This window comes from Diorhabda sublineata, chromosome 3, assembly GCF_026230105.1.
Source record: "Diorhabda sublineata isolate icDioSubl1.1 chromosome 3, icDioSubl1.1, whole genome shotgun sequence".
NCBI classification, from domain to species: Eukaryota; Metazoa; Arthropoda; class Insecta; order Coleoptera; family Chrysomelidae; genus Diorhabda; species Diorhabda sublineata.
Window position 1 is genome coordinate 31,830,376 of NC_079476.1, and position 12,720 is coordinate 31,843,095.

At 29.7% G+C, this 12,720-nt stretch overlaps 1 protein-coding gene across 1 annotated transcript; it reads left to right on the forward strand.

Moving 5' to 3' along the window:
- The first annotated feature begins 15 nt into the window (after positions 1–15).
- LOC130441019 (palmitoyltransferase Hip14) lies at positions 16–12,472 on the forward strand. The gene is made up of 8 exons (XM_056774468.1): positions 16–364; positions 417–734; positions 2,514–2,735; positions 2,962–3,126; positions 7,386–7,748; positions 8,079–8,241; positions 9,969–10,213; positions 12,023–12,472. Exons 1-8 carry the CDS (start codon positions 215–217, stop codon positions 12,266–12,268), a joined length of 1,872 nt encoding a protein of 623 aa, XP_056630446.1. The 5' UTR covers positions 16–214; the 3' UTR covers positions 12,269–12,472.
- Positions 12,473–12,720: the final 248 nt, after the last annotated feature.

Below are 12,720 nucleotides of genomic sequence, written 5' to 3' on the forward strand. Positions count from 1 at the left end.
GTGCTTTACATATACATATAACACAAACGGTTCAAATTGTGACAAGTATTTAAAATATTTCTCGATTGGTATGGTTGGCGACCATGTTCATTTGTGTATAGGTGGTGATTAATCTATTTCTGCAATAATCAACACTTGATTTTAAAAAAATCATTTGTATTAAGATTGATTCATGAACATTTTACAATCAATAATCATTTATCTTTAATGTAAAATGTATCAGAATTCATGTGGTGCTGCAGTTGCCAGTGGTGGAGGTTGTGTTGAAAGCGACAAGGATTATCACAGTTTAATATCTAAAGATAATACAGTTCCAGTAATTGAACATGATTGCAGTAGTTTTGATATCATAAAAGCTACACAAGTATTTAATCTAACATAAGTCTTTAACAATTTTTGTATATCTTAATTTTTAGTATGGGGCCTTTAACCGAGTAAAAGAACTATTAGAAAGAGGATATGATGTTAATCAGAGAGATTCTGAAAATGTCACATTATTGCATTGGGCTTCAATTAATAATAGAAAGGATATAATTTCTTTTTTCATTGATCATGGAGCTGAAGTAGATGCTATTGGTGGAGAATTACAAGCAACACCTCTTCATTGGGCTACTCGACAAGGTCATTTAGATGCTGTTGTTATTCTAATGAACGCTGGAGCTGATTCTACTATTAGAGATGCAGAAGGATGCTCTTGTATACATTTAGCAGCACAGTTTGGACATACTGCTCTAGTAAGTAAAGATTATAAGAAAAAGTGAGGATATGAATTTTGTTGTGTAGTATACTTAGTCTATACTCTTTTAATAGTTTACATTTTGATAACCAACAGCAAAAATTTCGGAAGAATTGTCAAAATAAAATATACTTTGATTAAACTGTGGGAAGATTATTTTGTTGTTATTGTAGACATTAATATATCAGTTGAATAGTTTTGTTAATAAAGAATTCAAATTATGAGTGAAAATTAGTAAATTGCTCTTCTTTTAACTTCCATATAAGGTAAGAGCACCAGTGGTCCACACTTTAGTGAAGATCTTTAAAAAACAATTTCAAAAAAATAAAGAATATCTTCCATTTTTAATGTAGGGTTATTCAGTAGTTAGTTCTAAGTAAACTGACATAATTAGAAATTCTGAACATCTTTATTTCTTTTGATATGCATTTTTTATTTAAAAGTGCAAAGATACCCTAGTGGCAAACACTCTATTAATACTACTTAACTGATAACAAAATTAAAATAAATAAGATGTTGAAAAATAAAATAATTCTAATTATTCAAATACAAGTAATCAATATTATGGGTATTTGCAAATGCAGATTTTACATAGGTACTTAAGAAAAATTAAAAACAAGTGGAATTTTGGCTAATACGCTGGAATAAATTTGGATGGTGACACCTGAAACCATTTACATCTAATCTTGTAATTTTTTGCGTCAAGATCGATTTTCAACTCAGCTGCTACTTTCCCAGCACATGATATTATGTTAATCTTTGTTATTACAAACTTCCTCTTTGCCATCAATTTTTTCCAGTTAACAATTTGTTCTTTTTGTTCTGGAGGAAACATTGAGGAAGGTTCTATTTTTTCCACTCAGGATATTTTCCATGAAATTTTTCACAAAGGATGGTTCTTGGTGCAATAAAGTGTTTTGGAGCAATTGCTAGAGGTAAACCACGCCAATGTAGATATGTGAAATTAAACAAAGCTGTTCAAACTTTTGTCTACTTTGTGATTCAACACATTCTTCATTGTACCTATAGTCGACATAACATGTCAACCACTGATGAATAAAAAAATGTGTACCCAATGTCGACCCACCCCTCATTTTGAAAAAAAAACAAAGTAACTTTGATTTCAGGTTCCATAGTTAAATGGTTATTACCCTAAAGTTACAGAAAACTAAAAATATCAAGAATATACTCTCAAGTTAAGTTTTAAGATATGTATTTAAGAGTACTTACTTTAGCATTATTTTATTAGAAATATTAATATAATATAATTCACGGAAATATCACAATTTATTTGATATGAACCCAAACATTGTTTACTCTACTAAATGGAGGAAAGTCAGTTGTTTAATGTGGTAAATACATGAAGGGGATCCTATTTCTAATTTACTTTTTAACAGATAGATGAAGACAATGATAGTTTTCTTAATTTTGAGGATCAAAAGTGTTGCCTTTAGGAACACTGTCTGGCTATGGTGCTCTTACCTTAAATTGAAATTGATATTGTTTAATTTTTTAGCCCCTCTTGTTTGTGTGAAAATAATTTATCATTTATAGAATTTCTTTTATAGTGTGAAAATTTTATTAAAATCTAAATAAACCATTTATAAAAAAACATTGCATTTAAATTTTGGTTTTTGAAATTTCGTTATTCATTAGATGTTTTTAAATAAACGAGTTTGATTTTCCTGAAGTATCTGAATATTATAAGATATATAACTGGAGTTGAATTATCAATTACAGCCATCCATCTCCCTTTCTTTAGGTTTGTTTGTTCTAGGTGGCATACTTTATAGCTAGAGGAGTCAGTCCAGATTTAGTTGATCGAGTCGGTATGACACCACTAATGTGGGCTGTGTGGAAAGTGTGTAGTTTAGATCCCACCAGATTATTATTAACCTTAGGAGCTTCTGTAAATATAATTGATCATCAAGGCAACACAGCACTGCACTGGGCTATTTTATCTAGAAATGCTTCAGCAATATCTACATTAATATTACAAGTACGGTAATTTACTTTACAGTTGTTGAATTAAAAAGTAAAAAAAAATAGTATATATATATATATATATATATATATATATATATATATATATATATATATACCCAACCATTTGGTAGAATTATGAGGGAACAACTACTAAGAATTCTAGAAGTACTATATCTAAAATTGTTATTCATATCTCTAATCTTGAGAACATAATTTTTTATCTAATTTTATATTTCTAGGGTCACGCCAGTTTATACACCCCAAATAATAGAGGAGAAACGCCTTTATCAATGCTACAATCACAAGTAGGTAGTATTTGGGTTAGTCCTAAGGTTTCCGATGTTATCAAGGAACATTCTGAATCTAAATCAAATAATATTTTCTATAGGATAACACATGACAAAGTAAGTATAATTTTAGAAATTTTTAATATTTTTTTTGCTAATGATACTATTAACCAACTTACCAACAAGTTATTCTAGTTTCTAAACAATTGAAGTCAAAGTACATCTGATAATTGTGCCTCATATATTTTTATGATTAATTTGATAAAAGTTGGTAATTCAATAAAATGTGGTTATATTGTATTGGATCCATAGGCTCATAAATGAACTTACCTAACAGCCCAGTGCAGGCATGTGCACTGCATTATAAAGTTTATGTTGGGATTATGGATTAGGTAACAGTGTATTTATGAAAAAATTATTAAATTCGTTAATAATTGGAAAACTATTTTATTATTAGAGTTTCGGAGGTATGACTTTACAATGTTAAGAATCGGAGAGAACTTGCTTCTTACAATTATTGTACTATGGTTGATCCTTAACTTAATATATTTTGGGTATTCAATATCTATTTTATATTTTTACTTATACCTGGTTTTGTGACTTGCGGCTCGAAAACTTTAGGAAATACTAAAATATATTGTTTCACAAGGTTAAAAATGTGTTTACCAGATGTTATTAAAATAGAAAACTTTACTTCCAAAATTATATTAAGCTTAAAAATCTAAAAGTATAATATCTTAAAAGAAAAGGATTTTTGCACTCAATATTTCCACAGTTTATTTTAAATTTCCCAAGTGACTGCATTAAAATTTCTAGTTTCTAGTTTACCTAGCACTCTGGCAGTGCGAAATAATAGTCTAACCTTTCGTAGCTGGCGCTCACACCTGGTACTTAAGGACTGGCACGCGGATTGACAGTTCGTATGTTTTTTTCTATAAACTGTTCAATATAAATTGGAAGTAACCAAGAAAGTATAATCAACATAAATTTTATTCAAAAGAGGTACAAATTATTTTTTGCATCCTAAAAATAATACCAAATTAATTCACACTCAGATTTTTATCATCCTAAGAGAAAACAAATTAATCAAATCTAAAACAAAGTATTACACAAAAATGTTATATTTAATCTAAATAGTCTCTTCTTTTATATTTGATTTAGAAAATTTTCTTCAGGGTGATCTTCATCAAATTTTTTACATAATAGCTGAACTCCTGTGTCATTAGTGTTCCAAAGTTCATCTATATTTACTCTCAGCACTTCTCCCAAATATAATAACACTAGATCGCGAATTTCTATGCAGTTAGTTTCTCTCATGACTATATTTTTTTTTCAATTTTCTGAATAGCATGTTTGTTCGATAATGATATTCATTAAAAAGCATAATTTTTAGTCACTTTTAAAATTTCTAGTGATTTGTCTAGCGCCTGGTAAATGATTAAGTGTATTTTCGAGTGCGTTCATATTTTTTGGGGGTATAAGATACTGTCAAACAGTAGTTCCATCTTTGCCAAGAAAGTTAGGTTTTCACCAACATATTCATCACAAAACTACAATCGAACCTTTCCTCTAAATTATATTTTTCTCTTTCCTCCTCCTCGTCACCAAATACAATATCTTCAATTATCACAAGAGACCACATTCTGAATAATTTCAAAGCTGGCAAACGGACTCTTGTTCAGCAAGCATTTATAACTTTCCAATGATTGTCACAATAGTACGGATATTTTATTCCAACTTAGATATTACCAGTGTGGTATGGTATGGTAGGGGGTGAAACGAACAAGTGGGTGGTTCCATAAAGACTCAGGGACCACACGCCAGCCGCTAAAGGTTAATAGCAGTTTATCTAACAAAGCTCCTCACAAAAATGTGTTACTTGTTATTTGCTAGAAAATATTGCTAAAACAATTAGCATTTATTATAGTGGATCATGGCTTGAGACTGCACAATCAATTCTGATCTTCATCCAGTTTTATGAACTACACTTTTCGAAATTTTAATTTTTTTCTTTGAAATGATGCCCAATTGGAAAATAAAAAGTCAAAAAAACCATTTGGCAAGTGAAACAATTTAATGATTTTAGTAACTGTGCAATTTGTTATAAAAGTGTGAGTAATCATTTTATCATAAATATTATCAAACAGAAAAGTACATTTGACGACATTTGTTGTATATTAAAGTACTCATAATATTGTGATCAAATTTACTGATAAATAAACACATTATGTAATATCAATTGAAGTTTTAAATTATAATAATTTGAAATAATTACCATATAATCTTTTAAATATTATTGGTATTATAAATATCTAACAAATAAATAAAAACCTAGAACAATGGATGAATGTAGTAGTCTTATGATCTTTCCACTTAATGTTATGTTATATACTAATTTACCTATAACTTCCTGAAATATATATACTAAAACTTCTTGAGTTGATTTTTATTTGGATTTTATTTAATCTTGACGTTTAGCTTTATCAAAAGACTTATAATTAAAAAATGTTACATAAATTCAGTGAAATATGAAATAAAAATTTTTATTTTTTTATTTCATATTATTTATTTTATTGGAATTATTTTTTTTAAATATCAAAAAGAAATATAATTTCACATTTATATTATAAAATTTTTATTTATAAGTCTTTTCATAATGCTCGATAAAATCCAAATATACATATATATATATATATATATATATATATATATATATATATATATATATATATATATATATATATATATATATATATATATATAATGGTCACTGTATTTTAATTATGCTGTCCTTATTGTGATGATTTAAGTGAAAAATATCGTCATATAGTGTTTAATTGAAAAAAATATTTTCAAAATTTGAAAGTGCAACATACAAATTACTCTTTGGTTTTGAAAAAGTTCTAAAGAAAAGACCGAAACGTCATTATAATGTCTAAATAACCATTTTAACATTATTTCAATCGACTTAAACCCAACTCAATAAAAATATACAATAAGTCAAAGAAATTGAAAACGTATTGGGAACGTGGCAATGAAACACCTAAGTGTACTAACTTTAATATATTCCGAGCTTTCGAAACGACCTAACCTATAAAATTTAATGTCATTCACAATCAAAACAATCAAAATTTCTATCAATAAATTCTCTATGAATTTTATGTTCTTACTAGAAACTATACAATTTAAATTCGCCGAAACTGAACTAATTATTTATTTTATTATTGTGGGTGTTTCAAATTAGGTGCGGACTATTGCTAACTTTTTTAATATTCTAGATACAAAGTCGGTTAATTAGCAAAGTAGTAGTATTTTTCACGCTGATTAAGATGGTAAAAACAGAAAAACAATTGCTTATACCGTTTTCGAGTAAATCGAAAAAATAGAATATTTTTTAATAGAACACCCTGAATATTTTTGGCTCAAACTTTTCCAAATTATTTGCAGAATATAAAAGCTCCTATACAACATTAGTGTAAATTTAAAAAGATAACAAGATATTAGCCTATTCATATTTCTAACAAGTTGGCTGTTAATATTTATCCTTTTGACAAGTTGGTGGTGTGCATCAAACAAAAAACATCATTTCATGCATCAGAGAATTACACTTCTGTCAAAGAACATGTAATTTGTATTAGTCTATGTGGATTAAGATTTAAAACTATAAGTTTATTAAATGGTGTTTACACATTTAGGGAAATGCGATATATTAGAAGCTTATATCATGCGTAGAAAAAATAGTTTTCAAGCATTGGAACGATATGGTCAAATGTATCCCGAACGTGATCAGCCAAACAGAAGATATTTTCTTAAGTTATATAGAAAATTCAGAAATAACAAAACTGTATTTGTAATGGTGAGAACCAAGAAACAATTCATAATAAGTGAACAAGTAGAAGTAAACGTGTTTGCATATTTTGAGCGTACAAAAATAATTTAACCAGAGATTTGGCAAGGGATAGTGGCTTAAGTTTATCTACAATTTGGAGAATTCTCACAAAATTTAAGTTTGTGCCCTACAAGTACCGACCAGTGCAAACATTACTACCCGGTGATAATGAAAAAAGATTGATTTTTTCTCAATGGTTTGTAAATATGTGTTGGCAGAACTGCAATTTTTTAAAATCCATTTTATGACCGACGAAGCATATTTTTCAAATAGGGATATGTTTAATCGTAAGAACATGCATTGTTGGTGTCGAGAAAATTTATTGCTCATCCAAGAAATCCCCAAAGACATTTCAGTATTAATGTATGGTGTGTAAATACACTTTGGTGTTTAATTTTGATACATTTCAAATACGAAAACGCTCATAATCTAGCTAGCAAAGATATCCAAACAAAAAGATAATTAATAATAATTTTTGTTTTTTCAGAGAATGAGATGGTGGTGTATGGTAGGAACCCCTTTTATGGCTTTCTACATTGCAGGCGCTATTTTAGGAACAAACTTAATAGTAATAATAAAAGTTTTTCTTTTAGTATGTTTGTATATAGTAATACATTATGCAGCACAGGTATTATATGATGACAGATTGATGTCTTTGCTACCTCTCAGTATTTATATCTCGACAAAAGCTTGGTTTTATTTTACGTGGTTAATATATATTGCACCTGTAACTCCCTTCTTTTTAACTGTCGTTTTCTTAGCGAGTTCATTGCTGTTATGGTATTGTTTTATCAAATCTTGGCTAGGTGACGCTGGGGTTGTCAATACATCACAACAGTTACAGTTTAGAGTAAGTATTAATTAGTAATAATTTCACAATTGTTATGTCTAGTGTCACCAAAATTCTTCATTACAATTTTAATGCAACATTTATGTAAAAAACTTTGGTGTTTTATTTTCCTAGAAGAGTAATAATAATGAATATAAAAGAATTGATGAATAGATACATGAAAACCTCTGTAGCTATTTATAAATATTCAGTTATTCATAAAGGGCTGAAATAATTGAAAATCAAATCTTTTTAAAAGAGAATTTGCTCCTTCATTTTATAACTCACTCACTATTGTATTCATCATAGATGAACATGTAGTACTAAAAATCCATTTTTTATTGTTTTTAGACTATATTGGAATTAGCAGAATTAGGTCCTGGAAGTTTCGAACCATCTTTATTTTGCTCGGCTTGTCTTGTTAGGAGGCCTTTAAGATCAAAACATTGCGGTGTTTGTAATCATTGCGTTGCTAGATTTGACCATCACTGTCCGTGGGTGGCTAATTGTATAGGTAAGAACTTATAAATGGATGGTTTTTAATGAAAAACTTATAAATTTTAATTAAATTTGCTGTACCCCTTTTTAGTACAATATCTTTCAAATCAACATTCTTAATTCTGTGAACAAAAAAAAAATAATTGGAAGCAAAATTAAATGTAATGATGAATTTGTTACTCGGTACCTTTAAGCTTTAGAATAATAACAGTTGAGAGGAGTTATGAGTTATAGTGATGTACAAATAGAGTCAAAATAAATCTTCTCAATTAGCAGTCATCAGCTTTTAATTGAAATTGATTCTTCCAATGCTTTTATACAATAGGGAATATGCATACAAATTGCATGGTACGTTATCCCGGTCCTATGCTCATAAATGGTTAATACCATTTTCCTCATTACTAACTGTAGGATAAAAATATTACAAATAGGTTAATGTGTTTGCTCTCTGCCCAAATGGAACAATGTCCTACAATAAAACATCTTTTCAAATAACTTTATTTTTCAGTAAGATGGATAGAAAAATTTGTGTATTAACAAAAAAAAATTAATTTTCATCAGATACATCTGAGAAATCTTCGCTACTAACATCGCTGTCACCTTAATCTTTTTCATTTTCCTCAATCTGTAATAACATGAAAAAATTAAGTAAATTATATTATAATGAATCAATTAATAACAATGGTATTAATAGGGTACCTTGTATGTCAGAAGATAATTCTTCTGAAGCTGGACTTTGGGAACTATCAAACCAATGATATTCATATTTTTCAAAAAAAATTAATGAAAAAAATATTTTTTGCTTAAAAATTTGTCCTCCATCAATTGCCTGCTGGTATTTTCCACATAAAAATTTTCGCCCTCTAGTTGGGATGGAACTCACCTCTCGAGCAAAAGCACACATCGGCTTAGGGTAGATTTTGCTTTTTGAAATATTCCCTACATGCTGTCAAAATTTCATTAAAATCAATACAGGTTCATGGAAATCGGAGGTGAAAACCCTTAGTAGCGTGGACTACTAGCTGTACTATAAAAACCCCAAACGACGTTGATTATACCACAAAGTTGTGGAACAATTAATTTCACCTTCAATTTCCTGGAACAGTTTCAGTGAAAGTGAAAATAACGTTGGCACTTTTTGTTCTGCATACATTGCATAAAAATTGCGATTGAAAAAATTCGTGTACCTTAGTACACCATTGTCTATCGAATTATTCACAATTTCCAAACTGTACTTTCAGAGATACTTCAATGAAAACTATTTTTCGTGGCCTCGCTCTACTAACTTTAAGAAATAAGTTTTAAATATCATTTTTGCCTAAACGGTGAAACATTTGCGCTGTTTGGCATTTTAAAAGAAACTATCGAACTTTATAATACACATTGTTTCATGGCTCGAAATGAACTGATAGAAACAAAGGCGTTGGGACCATACACAATCCGACCCTGTTGTGGTCAGGTATAAATATAAGGGTGGGGTCTATTCTATTGCATCACATATATTAACTGAAGGCTAATATTGAAGCTAGTCCACAAATAAACAACATTAAAGTCAGAATATTAATCACACTTTGTTGAACATGATAATGTTTTTGCATTTTCCCCATACATTTTCGATAATCCTGTTTGTAACAGTGAAATCATAGAGTTTTATATTTAAAATAAAAGCTTTAAATATATCCGTATACAAAATATCTTAATTCTCTTTTCCAAGGTAGATGATTTGAAACGTGTTTATTTTAGGGGCAAAAAATCATAAGCACTTCATCGGTTTTTTAACCAGCTTAGTAATTATGTGTATGCAGTTGATGTATGGATCTTTTAAATATTGGCAAAACACCACATCTTGTAAATTTGCATCTACTGACAGCTTTTGGAAATCAATTATTTTAATAGGTCAATGTAATACCTGGGTGGCATGGGTAGCTGTCAATGCTTTGTTCCATTCGATATGGGTTTTTATGTTATTAGTATGTCAAATATATCAGGTGAGCAGTTTTAAATATATTTTAAACAAATATAATTTAGTATAAAAATATTCCATTTTGCTCATAAATGCTGTTTATTAGTTAGAATTTAAACTTAAGCATTGATATATCGACGATTTCTTAATTGATCCGTAATCTGGTCCGTGCTGGGTACATCGAAAGGACGGTGACACAGGGGTGAGGGGCGCGCCGTTCGCTTCGCTCAGAAAGAGACATCAGGCTTATTGCTTGCTCTTCATTACCAGTTTTGAGTTCCTCTCACTTACGCATAAGAGTTCATGAATACTAAAAAAAGGAAAGAGACCATAGGAAGAGAGGGGGATGTAAAGTAACTGTAGACGATGACATTTTACTACAGTGAGACCCCGCTTAACGCGAATAATACGTTCCATCAAAGTAGAGCGTGTATGGGGTTAGGGGAAGATGGATAGAAAATTGGTTAGGTATATAATAAAATTCTAAGTCAGATCATTCAGTCTATTCTGTGTTTCCATTTATCTGAGTCAACAAGGCATCTAATGAAGTTTGAGTTTTTTATTTTGCATTCTGTTAGAAGAATATTTTTGTTTTCTTCTTTCTCAGTTAATTCCTTGAGCTCATCATTAGAAAGACTAGCTGATGTTTCTTGTTTCTCTTTTCTGTCTGTTTTTTCAAACATCTGCTTCAATGTTTGCCGCAAGTAATAAGCCTTAAAATTGATATAACGCTTTGATCCATTGGTTGGACTAAGGCAGTTGTATTAGGCGACAAGAAAACTATCACATCTTTTAGTTTCTATTTAGATATTTCTTGTCTGAACTTGTCTTTGTGCACCAATGCAATCAATGCACTCATTTTGTCCAAGGCAATTTTGCATTAATTTGATCAAATTTTCTAGGGTCGAAGACAGCAAAGTCCAAATACACCAGTTTATGCTTGGCTAAACGGATTTTCATTATTTGGTTCATTGTATCTACAATCAAGTTAAAACATTTATCCTAAAAACATCTTCAGGAGATGAAAAAACTCAACATTTTCTCCGGCCATTTTCTTTACTTTCATTGTTCACTTGATTTTGAAATTAGGTTCAATCTACAAATCTTTCAGATCCTGGAATTTTGAGGACGTCTCAACCTTTTCATTAAATTTAGCAACAAACGTCATTGCTGCTTGTAGTGTTACATTGAACCTGGGTCGAAGGTCTTTCAGTCTTACTATTACTGAGGCTATTAGTCTTCAGAATTGAACAAAGTCAAGGTTTTTCGTTTGGAGAGTCTGATAACAGTCATTGCAATATTTACTATCTCAATTTCTAGGAATTTAGTAAGCAGCCCTATAGCGTTGCTCCTAATTATAGGGTTGAAATCAGCCGATGAGGAAATCTTTTGTAACGATATAAGTTCACAGAAGACATATTTTTTTTAGTGAGGAGCAAGAGTGCTTGACGTCCAGTTGTCTGCCAAATATTTTTACGGTGGAATTACTTCCTCTTTGCCAACGAGTTGCACTTATCGCACCCAATTTCAACGCCTTGTGGCAAATAAAGACGTAATACAGAAAAATCGTAATTTTCGTTCGAAGGCAGAGGGCGCTGTTTTACCTTTAAGTTGAGGGCGCAGGAAGGACACGTCCCCTTAGACCAACACGGGCTTTTCTGTAATCATTCTGACCTATAAATTCATTCTTATTTTCTTAATTTGAATATTTATTATTATGTGACTCTTTTTTCTAAATCACCTCCACAACAAACACGAAAGAATGATTGATTTTTTTTGCACAGTCTTTAATAGCAATTGAATGGATTTTAGTAAATATTTTTGTTATTTTTAGATTAGTTGCCTTGGCATGACAACAAATGAAAGGATGAATCGAGGACGATATGCACATTTTATTTCAAATGGAGGTCAGAGTCCCTTTTCTAAAGGACCTCTCATGAATCTGATAGAATTTTTTGATTGTACATGTTTTGGTATTATAAAACCAGAACAAATAGATTGGTTAACCAAATATAGTATCGAAAGGAAAATTGAGCACCAACCTTTGCTTAAAAATACCGACAATTTTCAATATGTATGAACAAATGTGATTTTATTTTATTCCAAAGAATCGACTGAGTTTAGAAAACATAAGTTGCATATTAATTTAGATTTTGTATGTCTTAGTCAAGATCTAACTGAATGTTGGAAGGAAAGTAAACTATTTTGACTTTTAAATTATGTTTTATATTTATATTTGTTTTATATTTATTTATTAAAAATAAATACATTTTTTTGTTTTAAATAGGTTTTAATATAATTCTGAGAACTATTAAAGAAATTATTTCAACATTTTAAGATACTAATTGGTTGGGTGCATAAAAGTGTGAGTAACGAGCCAATGCAATTGTGTTTATAACATCCCCGACCATTAACAATAATAATGAATATGATATATCCTAATGAAAAATTTAATATTGCCCAAAGTTCCTGATCGATAAAAATTATTGAAGACAGTTATACCTATACCAGTTTACTGTTTCCCAAGGAAAT